The sequence below is a fragment of the Salvelinus alpinus genome, chromosome 22 (genome assembly GCF_045679555.1).
Source record: "Salvelinus alpinus chromosome 22, SLU_Salpinus.1, whole genome shotgun sequence".
Classification (NCBI taxonomy): domain Eukaryota; kingdom Metazoa; phylum Chordata; class Actinopteri; order Salmoniformes; family Salmonidae; genus Salvelinus; species Salvelinus alpinus.
This window is the reverse complement of record NC_092107.1, coordinates 22,105,572-22,128,339: the sequence shown is the minus strand read 5'-3', so window position 1 is coordinate 22,128,339 and position 22,768 is coordinate 22,105,572. Positions and strand designations below refer to the sequence as shown.

Sequence of the window (22,768 nt, the reverse complement as noted above, 5' to 3'; positions counted from 1 at the left end):
TTGTGTTGTAGATATGTAGTAACAGAGTAGGAGCCTGAGGGCACACACTTAATGTGTTGTGAAATCTGTTGTGAATGTATTGTAATGTTTTTAAAATTGTATAACTGCCTTCATTTTGCTGGACCACCGGAAGAGTATTTTAGGGGATCCATAATAAATACAAATACACTCTTAAAAATGCTTCTAACTGCTGGGTTGCAGGCATTGGGTCACTTAGTTGGAATGTTTTCTTTAAAAAGGGCCAGGTTGGGTTGTTGACGCTGGGTTATTGATGCTGGGTAATTAAAATATAACCCAGCGGGTCAGATGAGAAGACTCGGGGCGTGGCTTAGTAAAGGTGTCGCTTTCAGATAGTTATTCTTGGCCACCCGTGAGAGTGAACATAATTCCTGTTTTTCGGTTCTGTTGTATTGTCATCACATGTTAAGGTTAAACACTGACAGTTTTGTAGCTTTAATAGGCTTATACATGTGTATGAGTTGCTCAAGTGCCTACACAAATCCCAATGTTGGAATAGTTACCAATTTATTACTATATAAAGTGGTCATTGCATTCGGATGACTGTCATGGTTCTATATGTAATCAGCAATGTTAATATTATATTATAATGTTGCTACAATATATTATTAAAAAGGTTTAACATTTAACCCCTCCCATCACAAACAGGTTCCTGTTTGAACTTTTACACAGGCAGCCCAGTATCAGCATATAAACGTCAATCTGTGACAATTTTTCACAAATCTAGCATCATGTGACAGGGGATCCTCAAAGAACATTTTCAGAGGGGTTCCTCGATGTACCTTTGTGACCTGGAACGGTTCCCTGTGTGGCAATTTTTAGAACCCCAAAAGGTTATTCCAGGCTCCTTTACTTCTTGTAATTATTTGTAGGGAATAAGGGGCTATTTGGGACGAACCCTAAAACCACTGAGGGAGAGAAATTAACATAGTGAGATATGGAAAACTGATTTTTTTATGGTCTTTCCATCTTGCTGTGGGCTGTACATCACTATGTATTAATGTCTGTTAATGTCTACAAGGCTACTTTCTAAGGTTAGGATTGGGAGGTGGGGGAGCTCATCCTAGATCTGTACCAAGGGGAAACTTCACCCTTGAGCGTGTGCTTGCAGAGGTTGGGGCTGGAAAGAGAGGGGTGCGGCAGCACGGTTGAAGTCTAGGCCGCAGGTGTCCTGGCAGGTGCTGAGACAACAGGAAGCAAAAATAACCTGGCAGAGGTAGAGAGGTAGAGAGGTAGAGAGGTAGAGAGGTAGAGAGGTAGGGAGGAGAGGAGGCTGGTGGGGGTGTTCACAAAATAGAAATAGATTATCCCAACACATTTGAATGTTTTAGGCCAGAGCTGCCAGACTGTGAGGACAAATTCAGAGAACACAAATATAATCAGTATGAATTCAGATTATATATCATATGTGCCCCTAAATAACTGTAAATTTCATCAACCCCACCTTTCATAAGTGCTTTTTATTATTCTACAAAAGAAATGGAGGACCTATAAAGTAGGCTACAATACAAAAAAACAGAGACTCATTTTCAGTCACAGTAAGCAATACATGAAGCCCTTAGTCAGTATGAAGGTGGAGTCGAAATTGATTTCCAAAGTCTCTTCAGAAGGGTGCAACGTTACCAAACGTTCAGATAGAAATGCTTTTTGTAGAACAGATCAGATTTTATGGCATGCATAATTGAGCATCATGTATTATATTCATTCCATTTCTATCTGCAATGTTTCACCTCACTAAATACACCCCATTCCTACATGTCAGTCTGCGACCTGACTCATCCAACCATATTCACCATGCATGCCCTCCCTGTTGTTACATCACATCTGGGGCCTGTTGGAATACCTCATTTCCACCTTCCTTGAGGTAATTAGTGATCTGACAAGGTTGGGTTGGTGAAAGCAACAGGGTGGTAAAACTGGCTTTCCCTTTTCCAATGACTTACAGATCAGGGTTTACCTACCAAAAGGGAGGTAGGACGCATGTATAAGTGTGTGCGAACAGTGCTGTTGTCTGTCTCTACCTTAACTACCAACATTAGCCGTAAGAGCAGTCTGGGAGCAGAAGGTTGTCAATATTTGTGATCGTATCTCCTCTCCTCAAGAGGAAGAATCCCAGGCAAGGGACCTCTATTTCGTGCTTTGGCCAAGACACTGTGACGGGCTGAATCTCAAATCTTTCCCTGTGTACTCACTCCTTGCCTCTTTCTCTCCTTGCCTCCAAGTGTGTGCTGTAAAATGTATTGGAGGAATAGTTCTATATCTACTCAGCCAAGTGGCTATATGGAGAGGCAGGGCGTCTGAGATGGCGAGATGCTGAGGCTTCGGTTCTCTCCTTGTCTGACTGACTGAATCCCCTGGCTGCTACCGTGATGTTTCCTTCCCTATGAGACCAACGATGCTCCCTCCACTCCAGTCATCACGAACTGCTTCAATCAACCCTTCAGCCATCACTCTACATTTTACCCGATCTAAATCAACTTTTGTATTTCTTTTTTCTCTTTGTTTCCCTTTTTTTCCAGTATATGGGATTCAGCTTTTAGCTGTGAACGTGTACAATATCAAAAAACCTTACTATATGGATTGGAGGATATGATCCAAGGTTCTGGATTATCTCTGACTTTCTCTCCTTCAATGCACTTTGAGAAGGATGTGAGGAGAGAGGACGAGTGGAATCGAGGAAAGACAATTGCGAAAGAGCCAAGTACTCAAAGGACAGCAGCTACCACGGCTTAAGACGGGTGAACACTACACTAACATCGCTGAGCCTCTCACAATCAACTCCTGATGTTTATTTTGTCTGGCCAACCTAGTGGTGCACACACTTAATGATATGGCACAGACCGTTGTCACGCGCTACAAGATTCTTCACTTGGTCGTGAGGATTCTCGATACCACGCTGTCTCACGAAAATTATGTGATTAGATTTAACTTAGCTACAATGAGCTGTGGCTCAAAGCAGCCTCAAACGTTTTCCGTCAGACATTCCCGCTTGCCATATAGAGTTGAAATATCTAGCCAAAATTTTGAATTTTGCTTGTGAACTTTAGAGCTGTAACGATTTGACACTTTGGCTTTAGTTATAGGCAAATACATACTAGTACTAGTCTACACATTTTGGGTGATGCAACGTCATCATCTCACTGGCTTCTTCTCTGGCAACCTCTCATTGGCTATTGCTGACCAGCGTTCTCAAAACGTGTTTTTGCAAATCTCACACTAAAAGAGCATTGCAGATTTTGTGCAGATAAAATCAAACATGTTTGTAAATATCGGGACGTCTGGGACTGCTCAAAGAGAAGATCGGTAGCCCTCAGACTGCGTCTCTGAACCGCTCACGTTAAACGGGCGTCGGTGACGGCTGTGTGCCCCAAGTAGCCAACGACATGGGGATTTTGACAGCTAAATTGTAGCCAAAATCGAGTAGTGTACACCCGGCCTTACATATCTGTGTCTACATGCACCTTATTCGGTCACATAAAGAAGCCAAAACCTATGTAATTACATTGCAGTTGAATACATAGCTACAACTTGTTCTACAACTGTAATACCTGTTTGTGTCATGTACAATTGCAAGGATTTGTACAATAACTCACAACGGAGACAATTTGCATTCTTCATGCTGAGTGCCAAGCAGAAAGGCATCAGATCCCATTTTTTTGAGTCTTTGGTAATGACTCGATCTGGGATCGAACCCCCAACCTTCCCGTTTAGGACAGACACCAAGGCAACCGAGTTGGTGTTTAAAAATGTCAATGAGTGCACAAACTACAAATAGTTATACTGTAATGGCAGAACCTAGAACCATGCAAAGTGGGACCCATTTTTCATATCACAGTGAGATCGTGTAATGCACATGTCAAAGTCATTCCACGGAGGACAGAGTCTCTGCGGGTTTTCGCTCCTCCCTTGTACTTGATTGATGAAGTAAGGCCACTAGTTAGTAAGGAACTCCCCTCACCTGGTTGTCTAGGTCTTAATTGAAAGGAAACAATCAAAGTCCAGCTGACACTAGACCCTCCATGGAATAATTTTGTCACCCCTGATGTAACTGATATAATTCGGATACAAAGAGCCAGACAACAGTGTAGGATCCTGTACATCTTTATTCATCACACAAATTGATATTGTTTGCAACATACTGTATCATTAATGTGCATCAGACAAGCAACTGTTAAATGTTATACAACATCGTTTTGTCAACTATTTCCGAGCAGTTTCTCTTTAGAGTCGTTGTTAAATATGTTTAATTACATTTTAGCTTGATTATAGTGTTACCATCTACACACAATTTGATTTGATCATTGGGGGGACTTGCTCTCCCTCTCATACAGTATGGTCACGTTTCAGGCTAACTACATTGCCGATATTGCATTGCATCAACCCATGGTCAATCGATTTGTACAGACAGGCATCAGATTGCGATGTCATATGATGTGATATGACATCTCATATGACGTGATATGACAGCTATCCAGGCGTTGTGAGATTTCGCAGGCGTCTGCAACGTAGTCAGCCCGGAATGCGGCCAGTATGCCTTTGGTAAGGCATAGAACACATTCTTCAGGCCACTCCAGTGATTAGTCTGAATTGATGGTAAGGCAGTGTGTTTTTTTTATTTTATTATTTAACTAGGCAAGTCAGTTAAGAACAAATTCTTATTTACAATGACGGCCTACCCCGGCCAAACCCAGACGACGCTTGGCCAATTGTGCGCCGCCCTATGGGACTCCCAATCACGGCCGGATGTGATGCAGCCTGGATTCGAACCAGGGAGTGATGCTTCTTACAATGAGATGCAGTGCCTTAGACCGCTGCGCCACTCGTGAGCAAATGATCCCTGCCGATGGTGAGGTTGCTCATTTTGGTCCATGACAGGTTTGACTCAACAGGATTTGAAGAACCTCAGGCCACGCGATTCGTTGGTGCTGACAATGCCGCTGACCGATTGGTCCATACAAATGATACAGCCAGGTTCCCACTGCTGTTTTACAATATTATGTACACAGTAGCTACGCCCATGTCCAATTAAAATACATCATTGTGTGTTTGTTCACTTAATTTGCATAACCAGTCAATCATAAAACATCTTCATAAGGTCAGCAGCAATATGGAAAATAAGAATCACAGCCAAATGTTTCCGAGTTCCATATAACACAAACAAACAAAAGGACAAGGTCCCAGAGTTCTGGAATATCACAAATACGTAACAAATACACCACTTCACTGATCAGGAGTGTGTATGATGAGTGTTAGCACTTATATGTGTGGTGTGGTGTGTGTGTGTGTTTTTGTTTACTAATTGCACTTGAGGATGAAGATATGTGTATCACATTGCCAGTCAGATATCTGCAGGTTTTTGGCATATTCTGGATACATCTGGAACTGTTCACTGTACACATAGGACATGGACATGAATGCACAGAGAATGTAAAGTTAGAAACATTTTGTCATTGCGATACAGCTTATTGGAATAACAGCTCTAAACCAATAGAGAAAAAAAAGACAGTTGAAATTGCCTTCCTAAAAGATATGCAACATTTCAGACTTCACATCACAACTTCCACCATAACTGTGTGCCTGTACATTCTGTCCAAAATAATACCAATGTCCACACACACACACACATCCACTCAACTCTCTTTATGCACAGTTATGGCGTTAGTACCATCAGTTCCCCAACAGGGACTAAGCCATTCCTTAACTTTCCGAGGAAAGACGCAGTACCTCTTCTTCCACCTGTTTCATGTAGTCCTGTAAAGGCCTTCTCAAGGTGACACGGGCACTGTAGGGTTGGTGGGGTGTGGGGACAGGTAAACAAAATGGGAAGACACCATTGCTCAAAAGCACCTCACAATGCTCTGTGGCGACCGTTACTTGGGAAACCGACTAATTTGACGACTCGACCGATCGATCTAGTCAAAGGGAGAATGGGTGATGTGGGGGGAGGAGAAGAATAGCTTTTTTCTATTTTGAAGTCTCAGAAGAACTTGTCGTCGATGCGGAAGTGTGGCCGCGTCACGTCATCGGGGTTGATGAACACCGAGATGGACTTTCCGGGGTTCTCCGTCACCAGCTGCTGCAGCTTCTTAGCCAAGCGGTCATCCGGCTGGTGCTCGCCGTCCGCGTCCGACTGTGGCGACGGCAGGTTTGAGGCACTGCCGCGCCAATGCAGTTCCAGGGTCAGTCGGTTGGCCGCCTTGGCGTGCTCAATGGTGGTGCGCAGGTGCTCGGCCGGGTCGGAGCGCACCGAGCTGAGCTTGCGGGCATGGAGCATGGCCATCTCGTCCGACAGGTGCTCCAGCATGTTGCACTGTGGGATGAAGTAGTTGGGGCACATCTTGTTGACCAGGCAGTTCTGTAGGTCGTCGATGAGGCCCAGCAGGAAGTGGGCTGAGAAGTCTTCCTGGGACAGGTAGGTGGCGGGGAGCCGATCGCAGGCCCACAGCATCATGCTGCGCAGGTGGTAGGGGCTGATGGCCTTGGGCCTTGACAGCAGCTTGATAATGATGGCCTTGCACGCCTGGTAGGCCTGCATCAGGCTGGCCGAGATGCACTTCTTGAGCTGCACTTCACTGCGGGCAAAAGACAGGCGCCACTCATTCTCCTTACGGCCCTTGTGGGAGCAGGCAGGCACCAGGTAGAAGCCGCTGATCACCTCCTCCTCTGTGATCTTGCCATCCCAGAAGTGGTTCTCCATCAGCCAGCTCTGGGCCACCGCTGGCCATCCCTTGAAGGAGACCACAGGCACGATGTCATAGAGCATACGGCTGCTGCCCACGCCCAGGATGACGGAGATGATTGTGCCGTTCCGCTCCACCTTCTCCACGCGGGGCATGCCGCGCTGGGGCTTCTTCTGGATCTCCACCAGGACCACGCTGATGGACTCGTAGAACCAGTCAGCCACCAGTGTGGGTGAGAAGAAGTAGTTGGTGGCGCCATTGATGTGGTCTACCACTGTGCAGCAGTCCTTCCACTTGTTGATGGTGCCCTCGTCGAAGAGGCGCAGGCTCAGCCACGAGTGGCACAGGGCTGAGTGGCGCATGTCCAGAGTGACCGGCTGGTTGCGGTCGTGCAGCTTGAGCGCAGGCACGAGGAGGGTAAAGTCCATGTCATAGTCGGTGCCGCGGGCGTAAACACTCAGCTCGTCTAGGTCCATGTCGACCACGCCCTCCCGCACACCACCTGACAGCAGCAGGTACTCGTTGGCCACAGGGAGCTTCTGGTCCAGTTTCTGCACCATACCTGATGGGAGAAGAATAAAGGGGGATTAATAGTGGCCTGTGTGGTCCAGCGGTTAGAGTTGGCATGGGTTCGAATCCGGCCCACTGCCCTTTGACTCAACCTCCTACCTTTCCTGTCTTTCCTTGCCTGTCCTATCTGTTCAATAAAAAGGACAAAAATACAAAAGGAGTGAGACTGTCCCACTCCTTAAAAAATATGGGGATGAATAGACAGCATATAGCTAGCCTATGATTAGGTTTTCACAGTACAAATTCTCTGTAATAAGGTAGCCTATGCCATTCCAAAGGAATGAGCATTACACAGAGGCCTGTACTCTGGAGCGGGATCGATTTGGAGGTGGAGGGTCCGTCATGGTCTGGGGCGGTGTGTCACAGCATCATCGGACTGAGCTTGTACAGGCAATCTCAACGCTGTGCGTTACAGGGAAGACATCCTCCTCCCTCATGTGGTACCCTTCCTGCAGGCTCATCCTGACATGACCTTCCAGCATGACAATGCCACCAGCCATACTGCTTGTTCTGTGTGTGATTTCCTGCAAGACAGGAATGTCAGTGTTCTGCCATGGTCAGTGAAGAGCCCTTATCTCAATCCCATTGAGCACGTCTGGGACCGATACTGACTGTTACTTTTGATTTTGACCCCCCCTTTGTTCAGGGACACATTATTCCATTTCTATTAGTCACTCAATTAGAGCAGATTGAGCAGCTTGTTGTGGAACGGGTAAGACAGCTGGTTACATTTTTGATTCATCAACTAAGTGCAGTCGCGAGATGTGACTGATATTTCACAGGTGGGGAGAGAGCGGTGGACATGGAGGGGGCTTGGCTTGAGTCATGACATTAACATCATTAACCAGTTCTCAAGATTTGAAAAAAAAAGGTCCTGTCCCGGGAACACTAGAGATCACTTTTGTGTCCGGGTTTTGGTTTCGTTCTTCAAAATGTTTTGTTATTTTTCTGTTCTGTTCCCTGAACCGGTTCCAACCCGATACATTTACATGAAATAATATTAACACAGGCTAAATAAATCTCCCCTGTCATAGTCATCCTACCATCCCATAACATTTCAGATGTGAAAAAATGACTTGCCATTATCTTATGCATCGTTGGCTTCTGGGTTCTGTGTGCACTGCACTGGACTGAGCTAGCCTAGCATGCTCCGTTAGCATTGGCTGAGTTTATTTAAGTGGACTGCAGTGCTCTGTCTCTTTTCTCTCTCTTCCTCTTCAATGATTCCAGGCAGTGTCTGTTCCCTCTCAGCAGCCATAACCCCCAACATAAGAGACGGGCCCGAGTGGCTCAGCGCTGTGGTCTACTGTCACTGTTTGTTTGAGAAACTGTGACTTTGAGACACTAAGCGCAAGAAGCTTAAGTGTGTAGGCCTACAGTGCAAGTGTGTGTGTGTGTGTGTGTGGGCTTGTATTACTGTCCTTGAGGGTACCGGAAATCCCTAAAAGTCCCCACAAGGATAGTAAAACCAGGAAAATTCTCCCTCGTGGGGGCCATTTCCCAGGTCTCCACGAGGACGAAGACTATTTTAAGTTTAGGGGTTAGCTTTAGGTTTAAAGTTACAATTAGAGTGAGGGTTAAGAGTTTTGTATCTTTTGCACACGTCATCTGAGTGAGTTTTCATGGTGTCCAGTTTTCTGCACTGCTGCTGAACCAGTACACCACCACAACAGTTCGCCTAATATGCCAGTCAAATCAAAGTTATTCAAGTTAGTGCAGTGATATTCAAACTCTTTCAGCGGGGACCCTATTTCTTCCTGCAAAAATTTTGATTTTTATATCAACAAAAAAACTTAAATTCATTACATTTTACTGAAACCAATAAATACATTCTCAAAAAATATATATTTTTCATCTTTCTCTTTCATCTTTCATCTTTCCATACAATGATCTGTCATCTTAAAAAAACGGTGACACCCCTGTAGTTCCCCCGCGACCCCACTAGGGGTCATGACCAGACTTTGAATGCCACCGAGTTAGTGGGCACGTTTGAGTGATAATGCTAAAGCAACCGACGAAACGAATGCCGAGGAGTGAAGTCAGGGGAGGTTCAACCGTGATAGCCGAACACTAACGTGGTTTTCCAACAGCAAGGCTCAGATCAACATGGCAGTGTTGACATTGTTTATAAAAGTTTTTCTTGTCGAAATAAATATGTCACCAACCACCATATCACACACTCACAAATGGAAATATGTGTGTGTTCATTGTACAATGAATTATTGAGAGAGAATCAAATATCACATTCATTTGTATATCCACTGCTATATATGAAACGCGGCAAAGTTAGTTCCTGTTTCAGCCATGTCATAGGGTGGCGCACAATTGGCCCAGCTGTCGTCATGGTTAAGGGAGGGTTTGGCCGGGGGGGCTTTACTTGGCTCATCACGCTCTAGCACCTCCTTGTGGCGGGTCGGGCGACTGCAGGCTGACCCTGGTTGACAGTCGAAAGGTGTTTCCTCCGACACATTGGTGCGGCTGGCTTCGGGGTTAAGCGGGCAGGTTTTAAGAAGCGCGGTTTGGCAGGTCATGTTTTGGAGGACACATGACTCGACCTTCGAGCCCATTGGGAAGTTCCAGCGCTGAGACAAGATCGAAATTGGGGAGAAAAGGGGGGTTAAAAAATATGACATCTTACTCTGGTACCTCTATCTGACCACCTCGTCATAATTCTGACCACTAAATTGAATTATAAACGCAGCAAAAAAATAAAACGGCCCTTTTTCAGGACCCTGTCTTTCAAAGATAATTCGTAAAAATCAAAATAACTTCACAGATCTTCATTGTAAAGGGTTTAAACACTGTTTCCCATGCTTGTTCAATGAACCATAAACAATTAATGAACATGCACCTGTGGAACGGTCATTAAGACACTAACAGCTTACAGACGGTAGGCAATTATGGTCACAGTTATGAAAACCTAGGACACGACAGAGGCCTATCTACTGACTCTGAAAAACATAAAAAGAAAGATGCCCAGTGTCCCTGCTCATCTGCGTGAACGTGCCTTAGGCATGCTGCAAGGAGGCATGAGGACTGCAGATGTGGCCAGAGCAATAAATTGCAATGTCTGTACTGTGAGACGCCTAAAACAGCGCAACAGGGAGACAGAACGGACAACTGATCGTCCTCGCAGTGGCAGACCACGTGTAACAACACCTGCACAGGATCGGTACATCCGAACATCACACCTGCGGGACAGGTACAGGTTGGCAACAACAACTGCCCGAGTTACAACAGGAAAGCAAATCCCTCCATCAGCGCTCAGACTGTCCGCAATAGGCTGAGAGAGGATGGACTGAGGGCTTGTAGGCCTGTTGTAAGGCAGGTCCTCACCAGACATCACCGGCAACAATGTCACCTATGTCACAAACCCACCGTCGCTGGACCAGACAGGACTGGCAAAAAGTGCTCTTCACTGACGAGTCGCGGTTTTGTCTCACCAGGGGTGATGGTCGGATTCGCGTTTATCGTCGAATGAATGAGCATTACACAGAGGCCTGTACTCTGGAGCGGGATCAATTTGGAGGTGGAGGGTACGTCATTGTCTGGGGCGGTGTTTCACAGCATCATCGGACTGAGCTTGTTGTCATTGCAGGCAATCTCAACGCTGTGCGTTACAGGGAAGACATCCTCCTCCCTCATGGGGTTCTCTTCCTGCAGGCTCATCCTGACATTACTCTCCAGCATGACAATGCCACCAGCCACACTGCTTGTTCTGTGTGTGATTTACTGCAAGACAAGAATGTCAGTGTTCTGTCATGGTCAGTGAAGAGCCCTTATCTCAATCCTATTGAGCACATCTGGGACCTATTGGATTGGAGGGTGAGGGCTAGGGCCATTCCCCCCAGAAATGTCCGGGAACTTGCAGGTGCCTTGGTGGAAGTGTGGGGTAACATCTCACAGCAAGAACTAGCAAATCTGGTGCAGTCCAAGAGGAGGAGATGCACTGCAGTACTTAATGCAGCTGGTGGCCACAACAGATACTGACTGTTACTTTTGATTTTGACCCCCCTTTGTTCAGGGACACATTATTAAATTTTTGTTAGTCACATGTCTGTGGAACTTGTTCAGTTCATGTCTCAGTTGTTGAATCTTGTTATGTTCATACAAATATTTACACATGTTAAGTTTGCTGAAAATAAAAGCAGTTGACAGTGAGAGGACGTTTATTTTTTTGCTGAGTTTATTATGTAGGCTACAGGTCATAGTTAAGACCTCATCACAACCTGATAATAACCACCTGACTACAGCTTATTACCTACTGTAAAAAGGATTGCAAAGGATAAAGTTGGATATTGAAAACCTTGTTCATTACATTTCTATTTGTTTCCATAGGCACCATTTAAAGTTTCAATCTGCATATTCTTACATTTAAAATTGATCAAGCAATGGAAAAAAACTATCTACATCACAATTCTTTGCACATCTGCACAGTAATTGTTTCATAATTAACCCACAGACATTACATGCATAGAAAGACTGGGACAGAGTATATAAATGCACATTGGGATTTTTATTCATGCCTAATAAGAGTGGTGTAATCGGGTAGATCTTCATCGAGGACTGCAGAGCAGAGAAGGCGATTTGGAGCATAGTGGCGTGATGGGTCAGATCTGCAGTGAAGAGAATCAGCGCATTACAACTTTATCAATTTGAGATTTTAAAAGAAAACTAGAAAAAGGATTTTCCTGAAAAAACTTTGTGGACTCAGCTGGCTAAAAGTATTTACGTGGTACTAGTTGAAGAAGTCTGTTACAGTTATAGCTTAGAGAGGTCTTCAAAAAAGAGCAACTTGCTCATATACATACTTTGCATCCTCCTCCACCACAGCGGTCTGGGACATATTTTAGGTCCAGGCTTTTCATGACACTTACTGTAAGCATTTTGCACACGTTTTCTAAAGTTATTGTGATCATCATCACTCTGTCCGTCTCTCCCACACACATACACAGACAGACAGACAGACAGCAACACACACACATACACAGACAGAGAGAGACAGACAGCAACACCATCATTAGCTAAACAGATTTCAAAATGTAAAAATGTTAGCTAGCTGCAGGAGGTAAAAATGTTAACTTACCATGTCCATAGAAGATTAGCTAGAGAGCTAATGTTAGCTAGCTAAAATTAGCCAGCTAGCAAAACTTTCCTTGAAGTTCTTCTCCCCAACAAACCGCCGCCTTACTTACAAAAGTAAAACAAGAATGCAGGAGAATGTTATCGAAGTTTTTGTGCACATTTCGAAGCCGTCATTGTTTTCCAGCTGTGTTGTTGGGTAACCTACAGGGCGCTCTGTCCCAATGACGCATGAGCAATGCGCTTGATCGCTCAAGCTGCCTGCACCGCGCACGGAGATCTATTGCTGCTAGCACCGATTCCAATCCAAATTTTAGTTGGAACAGATATGCCTACCTCCTCATTTAGCTACTGACATTAAAATAACAATGCATGCAGTAATTTGAATTGCTCAAAAGCTTTAAGGGACAATATAATTGTCAGGGTCAAATTCAGGTGCAATAATGTTTGACTATTGAAATAAATTGAATAAATATAGGGGTTTGTAAATCCTGGTGGATTGTAGTAGGATATTGAAATAAAATACATAGGCCTACGTGTTTTTTTGTTAAATTCTGAAAACTAATTTAGTTACTCTATAAAATCGAAATTGCATTCAGTGGAACAGAAGAAAATGCACAGCACAATAAACAATCGGTTACCATTAAAAGCCACACACAGCAAGCTACCAGATATTATTCATTTAAAAAACATTATTTCATTGTACTGAAGTTTTACTGTATTTTAACGGCAGTACATTTTTGTAAGGGTAGGCATATACTATATTATAGTGCATGCTCATCTTACATGCTGGTAGCCTATAACAAATATTATGGAAGTGAATGTGCAGTTTTCAATTCGGTGGACTGCAACTACGAAAAGCATTGCCATAGCCTGTACTAAAATCAAAAGCATTTAAAGCATAGATCCTCTAAATTAGGAACCATCTCTGATAGCTATAGGGCCGCAGAGACTGTCACACATTTTAGCTTGCTAATGACCTAGCAAATTCGATGCATTGGAGGTGAAATATAACACATTTTTTAACTGGTATTTCATCACCTGCCGGATAAAAACGTAAAATGGCCCTACTCCTGAAAAAGTTAATCGGACCGGAAAAACTGATGAGGACTCCGCCCGAGTACCATTAGCCTTAGCCCAAGGTAATATGATTATATCGGAATCGGGAAGAGCTCCGCCCGCATGAAGCCCCCTGAGTCCGAGTCTCAAACGGAATAGGCCCAGCTCCTTGACTGGGTCCATGAGACCCTAACCCGCTTTGGTGCGCTCTGCCAGCTGTTATTTGCCAACTGTTCTAAACGGAATCATGCAAACCCTTCTGAAAAAGAACATTACTCCAATTTGTATAATTGTAATGGTTCCAATGTCATATATTCAATGGGTGCATGGCCCACAAACACTATGCACATGTTTATTAATTGAGTAGCATTTAGATAACTGGTCAGTAGTTCGATCAGATTAATACATATTTTTCATGACATCATGAAAAAAAACGTATTTTGCATGAAATCTGGTTGTCATATGGGTATAAAACCTCCCGACCAGATTTCAACCACGCCGTATGCCCTCGAGCAATGGCAATCACAGACAGTTTGCAGGCAGTGCAGCCCTATGAATGATGTAAGACTAAAATAATGAATTATTATATTGTTCAATTTATCTAGGACCGGACAATGATGGGTCAGAGATTAGATAGATATTCGGGATTTATAGTCAGTCTCTTGATTTGATCTCTTGATCTACACTGATAGATTTTAAATAGCACACTTGCTTTTATTATCGCATCCATTCACCGCTGATCAAGCTAGCGGACTGTAGTTGTTATTGAGAATTGTCATAAATACGTTTCGCATAATACATTTTTTTTTATCTGCCTCATTCTAGGTTAAAATGTCAGCTAAACAGACGTGATTTTCCCACCCACAATCTCTTACCGAGCATGGAGAAAATGAAATCCTTGGCGGTGTGAATCTCGAGCGCTCGCTGGTCGTCATATTCTCGCTGATCGTGTTTACTAAATTCCAGAATCAATCGGTTCAAATCCTCGATTCTGGCCCCGGACCTGAAATCGAGCTCGGGGTAGTTTGGGATGATCTTGTTGTTATTGTTCGTGGAGCTGGGAGTCGCAGTGGGGCTGTTTCCCAAGCTATTTACGGACCCAGCCCGGCTGGTTAGCGCAGGGGCCGCCATGTTTGCAAGAAAAAAACAGAAATGTGAACGCAGGCGTCCCAAGGCCCCACACAGGCTACCTCGGCTTCAGTTCAGAACATCGGCCACTGCTTGCACCAAACAAATCGGAGGTCCTTTAAATTTTATGCGGGGTGTGCAAAGTGCTCTCATCAGCGTGGCTGTGGTTCAATGACTGTTGGGGATGGCTGTCGAATCGTAGGCAAAGTCATTGTCATAGCTAGTGTGAGAGTGATGAAGTCAAGTCGATGATGGTGCTGATGATGACGCTAGCCGAATCAGCTCCTCCAGAGCGACGAAGGAATTGCGCTGGCGCACGTATGTAGCTGATACGTTGCCCAACCTATTATCTGACATCTGTTTGGAAGACCTTCTTCTTTAAAATGTTATGGCAGACTACACCTTTTGGTGTATTGCCGCCAACTACTACACGGGGTATTGAAACAAAACAAAAATACTATTCCATTGATGGTTGTTTGAATACATAAAACTACCATCCCACTCCTTCAGTCACATTCAAATAACGTCCTTACAGAAGCGCAGGTGCCCGTGAGGACGGAGCATTAATCGAAAGGATTCCTTGTAACGCTCAACCGCACTCACAATGATGCCTATTTTCTCCGATTTCCTCTCCTTTTGCGCTGTGCAGTTCATAACCAAATTAAAAGTCCAGGTTCTTAACATGCAACATGTCACCGAGGTAAAGAGTTTCAAGTTGGATATTCGCGCATTCAAACCTCAATAGCTTTCAAACCACTTGAGCCACAGACTCCAAATAAGTGTCATGATGTTGGAAAAATTGCACACAACATTGCACAGGTCTTATTTTCACGATTTGGACATTCATTCGCTTTCCAAAGCTAATAAACATGTGGAAATGTAAGCAGCATTTGCGTAAACAAAGTAAAAAACTTTTTTTACATTCGAATTTCAATAGCTCCTTGGTCATGTGACCTACTTGACTCAAACAAGGTTCAGAATGTCCACTGACTACCCTTCTATATTGCACACCCTTTAGTTTGTCCGTTTTCATCTCACATGATTTTACATACATTTTTCAAAATTATAAATGTCAATAGCTCCTTGGTCATGTGACCTAATGACTTCAAACAAGGTTCAGAATGTACACTCAGTGGGCCTACACATTGCACACTCTTTAGTTTGTCCATTTTCATCTCACATGATTTTACATGATTTTTTCTAAATTTAGAGTTTCAATAGCTCCTTGGTCATGTGACCTAGTGACTTCAAACAAGGTTCAGAATGTACACTCAGTGGGCCTACACATTGCACACTCTTTAGTTTGTCCATTTTCATCTCACATGATTTTACATGAATTTTTCTAAATTAAAAATGTCAATAGCTCCTTGGTAATGTGACCTAATGACTTCAAATCAAAATCAAATCAAATCAAATTTTATTTGTCACATACACATGGTTAGCAGATGTTAATGCAAGTGTAGCGAAATGCTTGTGCTTCTAGTTCCGACAATGCAGTAATAACCAACAAGTAATCTAACCTAACAATTCCACAACTACTACCTTATACACACAAGTGTAAAGGGATAAAGAATATGTACATAAAGATATATGAATGAGTGATGGTACAGAACGGCATAGGCAAGATGTAGTAGATGGTATAGAGTACAGTATATACATATGAGATGAGTAATGTAGGGTATATAAACATAAAGTGGCATAGTTTAAAGTGGCTAGTGATACATGTATTACATAAAGATGGCAAGATGCAGTAGATGATATAGAGTACAGTATATACATATACATATGAGATGAGTAGTGTAGGGTATGTAAACATTATATTAAGTGGCATTGTTTAAAGTGGCTAGTGATACATTTTTACATAATTTCCATCAATTCCCATTATTAAAGTGGCTGGAGTTGAGTCAGTATGTTGGCAGTGGCCACTAAATGTTAGTGGTGGCTGTTTAACAGTCTGATGGCCTTGAGATAGAAGCTGTTTTTCAGTCTCTCGGTCCCTGCTTTGATGCACCTGTACTGACCTCGCCTTCTGGATGATAGCGGGGTGAACAGGCAGTGGCTCGGGTGGTTGTTGTCCTTGATGATCTTTATGGCCTTCCTGTGACATCGGGTGGTGTAGGTGTCCTGGAGGGCAGGTAGTTTGCCCCCGGTGATGCGTTGTGCAGACCTCACTACCCTCTGGAGAGCCTTACGGTTGTGGGCGGAGCAGTTGCCGTACCAGGCGGTTATACAGCCCGACAGGATGCTCTCGATTGTGCATCTGTAGAAGTTTTTGAGTGCTTTTGGTGACAAGCCGAATTTCTTCAGCCTCCTGAGGTTGAAGAGGCGCTGCTGCGCCTTCTTCACAACGCTGTCTGTGTGGGTGGACCAATTCAGTTTGTCCGTGATGTGTACACCGAGGAACTTAAAACTTTCCACCTTCTCCACTACTGTCCCGTCGATGTGGATAGGGGGGTGCTCCCTCTGCTGTTTCCTGAAGTTCACAATCATCTCCTTTGTTTTGTTGACGTTGAGTGTGAGGTTATTTTCCTGACACCACACTCCGAGGGCCCTCACCTCCTCCCTGTAGGCCGTCTCGTCGTTGTTGGTAATCAAGCCTACCACTGTAGTGTCGTCCGCAAACTTGATGATTGAGTTGGAGGCGTGCATGGCCACGCAGTCGTGGGTGAACAGGGAGTACAGGAGAGGGCTCAGAACGCACCCTTGTGGGGCCCCAGTGTTGAGGATCAGCGGGGTGGAGATGTTGTTACCTACCCTCACCACCTGGGGGCGGCCCGTCAGGAAGTCCAGGACCCAGTTGCACAGGGCGGGGTCAAGACCCAGGGTCTCGAGCTTGATGACGAGTTTGGAGGGTACTATGGTGTTAAATGCTGAGCTGTAGTCGATGAACAGCATTCTCACATAGGTATTCCTCTTGTCCAGATGGGTTAGGGCAGTGTGCAGTGTGGTTGCGATTGCGTTGTCTGTGGACCTATTGGGTCGGTAAGCAAATTGGAGTGGGTCTAGTGTGTCAGGTAGGGTGGAGGTGATATGGTCCTTAACTAGTCTCTCAAAGCACTTCATGATGACGGAAGTGATTGCTACGGGGCGGATGTCCACTGACTACCCTTCTATATTGCACACCCTTTACTTTGTCAATTTTCATCTCACACGTTTTTACATAAAGTTTTCCAAATTTAGAATTTCAATAGCTACTTGGTCATGTGACCTAGTGACCTCAAACAAGGGTCAGAATGTCCACTGACAATGCCTTTGTCACGTTCTGACCTTAGTTCCTTTTTTATGTCTTTATTTTAGTTTGGTCAGGGCGTGAGTTGGGGTGGGCATTCTATGTTGTTTTTCTATGTTTTGTTCTATGGTTATATTTCTATGTGTTTGGCCTAGTATGGTTCCCAATCAGAGGCAGGTGTCAGTCGTTGTCTCTGATTGGGAGCCATATTTAGGTAGCCTGTTTTTCATTGTTTTTTGTGGGTGGTTGTATCCTGTGTTAGTGTTTTCACCATACGGGACTGTTTCGGTTGTTTGTATTTTTGTTATTTTGTTCAGTGTTCGGTTGGTTTATTAAATTATATCATTATGGACACTTACCACGCTGCACATTGGTCTGATCCTTGCTACTCCTCAGAAGAAGAAGAGGAATTCCGTTACAGCCTTCATATCTCACTCTGATGTTTGTTTGTCATTTTTCAAAATGTAGAATTTCAATAGCTCCTTGGTCATGTGACCTAGTGACCTCAAACAAGGTTCAGGATGTCCACTGACTATACCTTCATATTGCACACTCTGATGTTTGTCTACTTTCATCTCATGCTATTAGACTTAAATCTGTAAGCCTTGCAGGCCATCTACACCAAAAAATAAAATAGAGTTTTCGACCTAATTGTCACATAACAGCTAACCATTCATTATTGAAAATATAACTATCAAACCTGCATTACAAAGACCCCGCAGCTGAAGGTCTCCTGCTATATGGTGTGTTATTTCACCTCCTTTCCACTTTATGTCCACCCAGTCATCTTTTCCATGGCAGGATCTTCTCATTTTGAAGTACTCTCTTTTTTTATGTAAACATAATGTAATTCTGATTAGTTATAGGCAAATGAATACACAGGCAAAATTGCTGTTTTCCTTATCACTATAATCTAGTAGTAATTTAGTAGTAGAGGTGATTTCCTTAATGCCCCATTCTACACACAGCCTAAATTATAGGCACTGAACCATTTACAGGACAATAATAAAAGTAGCATATAGGATCCAACCCTATCACAGAGTGAATAAATGTAGAGCGTTTGTAGACTTGAAGAAAAAAATATGAAGTGACAGTTTCATTAGTACGTGCTTAAAGAAAGTCATATCACAAAGATCACAGATGACAGTGCCCACCAAATCTATGACAATAGAGAATGAATTGTAAGCACCAAAGTGTGTTTGTCAAAATAATATCTGAAAATGTCAGTTGTTGAACATAATACTTCTATTTGCAATAGCAATTTATGATATATGCAGTTGAGTAATATTCCATGTACCAACACAACATGAAGGACGGACATAAGACATTCCCACCTATAGTATTGACAACTTGACAACAACTTCTCATTTACAACTGCGAACTGGCCAAGATAAAGCAAAGCAGTGTGACACAAACAACAACACAGAGTTACACATGGAACAATTTCACAAATAAACACTGTAGTGATAGATGTGCAGAAGATGAATGTGCAAGTAGAGATACTGTGGTGCAAAGGAGCAAAAACAAAATATATATAAATAAAATAAATAACACTATGGGGATGAGGTGGATGGGTGGGTGGGCTATTTACAGATGGGCTGTGTACAGGTTCAATGATCTGTACGCTGCTCTGATAGCTGATTCTTTTTTGAATTTTTTTTTTTTTTACCCCCTTTTCTCCCCAATTTTCGTGGTATCCAATCACTAGTAATTACTATCTTATCTCATCGCTACAACTCCCGTACGGGCTCTGGAGAGACGAAGGTCGAAAGCCATGCGTCCTCCGAAGCACAACCCAACCAAGCCGCACTGCTTCTTAACACAGCGCGCCTCCAACCCGGAAGCCAGCCGCACCAATGTGTCGGAGGAAACACCGTGCACCTGGCCCCCTTGGTTAGCGCGCACTGCGCCCGGCGCGCCACAGGAGTCGCTGGTGCGCGATGAGACAAGGATATCCCTACCGGCCAAACCCTCCCTAACCCGGACGACGCTAGGCCAATTGTGCGTCGCCCCACGGACCTCCCGGTCGGCTGCGACAGAGCCTGGGCGTGAACCCAGAGTCTCTGGTGGCACAACTAGCGCTGCGATGCAGTGCCCTAGACCACTGCGCCACCCGGGAGGCCCCGATAGCTGATTCTTAAAGATAGTGAGGGAGATATGAGTCTCCCGCTTCAGTGATTTTTGCAATTTGTTCTAGTCATTGGCAGCAGAGAACTGGAAGGAAAGGCGGCCAAAGGAGGAATTGGCTTTGGGGGTGACCAGTGAAATATACCTGCTGGAGCGCGTGCTACGGGTGGGTGCTGCTATGGTGACCAGTGAGCTGAGATAAGGCCTAGCAAGGACTTATATATGACCTGGAGCCAGTGGGTTTGGCGACGAATATGAAGCGAGGGCCAGCCAACGAGAGCATACAGGTCGCAGTGGTGGGTAGTATATGGGGCTTTGGTGACAAAACGGATGGCACTGTGATAGACTACATCCAATTTGCTGAGTAGAGTGTTGGAGGCTATTTTGTAAATGACATCGCCGAAGTCAAGGATCGGTAGAATAGTCAGTTTTACGAGGGTATGTTTGGCAGCATGAGTGAAGGATGCTTTGTTGCGAAATAGGAAGCCGATTCTAGATTTAATTTTGGATTGGAGATGCTTAAATGTGGGTCTGGAAGGAGAGTTTACAGTCTAACCAGACACTTAGATATTTGTAGTTGTCCACATATTCTAAGTCAGAACCGTCCAGAGTAGTGATGCTGGACGGGCGGGCAGGTGCGGTCAGCGATCGGTTGAAGCGCTTGCATTTAGTTTTACTTGAATTTACGAGTTGTATGGCATTGAAGCTAGTCTGGAGGTTAGTTAACACAGTGTCCAGATTGTCTAGCCCGGCTGATTTGTAGAGGTCCAGATTTTGCAGCTCTTTCAGAACATCAGCTATCTGGATTTGGGTGAAGGAGTAATGGGACGAGCTTGGGCAAGTTTCTGCAGGGGGTGCAGAGCTGTTGGCCGGGGTAGGGGTAGCCAGATGGAAAGCATGGCCAGCCGTAGAAAAATGCTTTTTGAAATTATCGATTATCGTAGATTTATCGGTGGTGACAGTGTTTCCTAGCCTCAGTGCAGTGGGCAGCTGGGAGGAGGTACTCTTATTCTCCATGGACTTTACAGTGTGCCACATTTTTGGGGAATTAGTGCTACAGGATGCAAATTTCTGTTTGAAAAAGATAGCCTTAGCTTTCCTAACTGACTGTGTATATTGGTTTCTGACTTCCCTGAAAAGTTGCAAATCGCGGGGTCTATTCGATGCTAATGCAGTATGTCACAGGATGTTTTTGTGTTGGTCAAGGGCAGTCAAGTCTGGGCTATATCTGTTCTTAGTTCTACATTTTTTGAATGAGGCATGCTTATTTAAAATGGTGATGAAAGCACTTTTAAAGAGCAACCAGGCATCCTCTACTGACGGGATGAAGTTAATATCCTTCCAGGATACCCGGGCCAGGTTGATTAGAAAGGCCTGCTAGCTGAAGTGTTTAAAGGAGCGTTTGACAGTGATGAGGGGTGGTCGTTTGACCACGGACCCATTACGGATGCAGGCAATGAGGCAGTGTTCGCTGAGATCCTGGTTGAAGACAGCAGAGGTGTATTTAGAGGGAAAGTTGGTCAGGGTGATATCTATGAGGGTGCCCATGGTTTCGGATTTAGGGTTGTACCTGGTAGGTTCCATGATAATTTATATATCCCAGTTTAGGTCACCTAACATTACGAGCTCTGAAGATAGATGGGGGGCAATCAATTCACATATGGTGTCCAGGGCACAGCTGGGGGCTGAGGGGGGTCTATAACAAGCGGAAGCGGTGAGAGACTTATTTCTGGAAAGGTGGATTTTTAAAAGCAGAAGCTCAAATTGTTTGGGCACAGACCTGGTTAGTATGACATAACTCTGCAGGCTCTCTCTGCAGTAGATTGCAACTCCGCCCCCTTTGGCAGTTCTTTGGTGTTAAACGAATGGGGGCAAGAAATGTGAATTGTTTCGCTCTCAAGAAAAGGGTGCCATTGAAAGGAGTGATTTCTGGGGTAGCAGTAAATGTAAAAGTTGACCAACTGAAGGGGAAGATTCCAGTGTTTGTGATGCTCGTCGTTTGGTGTGACAGACAGGGTGGCGAGAGTGGTGAAACAGAAGTCATTGTCTGTTCTTTTGAGTTTTGATGTTGAGTCTGTCCGACAAAGTGATGTTAGGATATATAAGTTATCCTGTACAAACTTTTGTACAGAAAAACATTATGCTGTTACAGGTGTCAAGCTTATAGGCATGTGGCAGCAGTGTGTAGGAGGGAGGTTCCTAGGTGTGAGAAGTGTGCAGAAGGGCATGAGACAAAGGAATGTGTTGCATTGGGGAAGGTAGTGGTGTGTTAATTGTTGGGGTGCCCATGGGGCTGGGGATCAGAAATGTCCCATGCGAGAGGGGCAGGTTGAGGTTACCAGGGTTAGAGCAGTGCAGAAGTTGTCATATGCTGAGGCAGTGGAGAAAGAGAGGAGTGGTGTGAGTAATAGATATGTACTAGTACAGAGGAATAGGCCAACAAGTGATATATGTTTCAGTTAGATTGGATTTTTGGCATTTATAGCAATGGTTATCAACTGTACCGCAGGGATGGAATGTAAGTCGCAAAAAAATTGAGGTTTTGGTGGAAGCTGCAGATAAGTTTTTGTGTGTGCGAGACTTGACATCAGAAGAGTTACAGGGTGTGTTAAGTGGTGATGTCCCATCCTTTCAGGTTGTTGGCATGAGGTAGGATTACATATATTTAAATAGTTAAGTAGGGTGGTGTTAATATATATTATTATGATTATATATATATATTTTGTGAGTGTAGCGTTAGATGGTAGGGTATTTGTTTATTTATTTTTTCAAGCAAAGTATACGGGAGTTGTCCTCCAGTCTAGTATGTGGCGGTAATGCAATATATTGGATGCCAACCCGCCGTTAAATCTCATCGAAGAAGCCATGACTCACT

General features: G+C 44.2%; 1 protein-coding gene across 1 annotated transcript; it reads right to left on the bottom strand.

Moving 5' to 3' along the window:
* Positions 1–4,103: 4,103 nt before the first annotated feature.
* LOC139549264 (nucleotidyltransferase MB21D2-like) lies at positions 4,104–14,735 on the bottom strand. The gene is made up of 2 exons (XM_071359526.1): positions 14,285–14,735; positions 4,104–7,260 (listed from the first exon to the last, which is right to left on the bottom strand). The coding sequence occupies exons 1-2, from the start codon at positions 14,538–14,540 to the stop codon at positions 5,996–5,998; spliced, it is 1,521 nt and encodes a 506-aa protein (XP_071215627.1). The 5' UTR covers positions 14,541–14,735; the 3' UTR covers positions 4,104–5,995.
* Between the last annotated feature and the right edge of the window lie 8,033 nt (positions 14,736–22,768).

What these genes read in the sequence shown, in the direction of transcription:
- LOC139549264 (XM_071359526.1), bottom strand. Translation starts at nt 14,540, where the DNA reads ATGGCGGCCCCTGCGCTAACCAGCCGGGCTGGGTCCGTAAATAGCTTG. An exon ending in TTTCATTTTCTCCATGCTCG is followed by an intron (nt 7,261 to 14,284) that starts GTAAGAGATTGT and finishes TTCTCCCATCAG; the next exon opens with GTATGGTGCAGAAACTGGAC.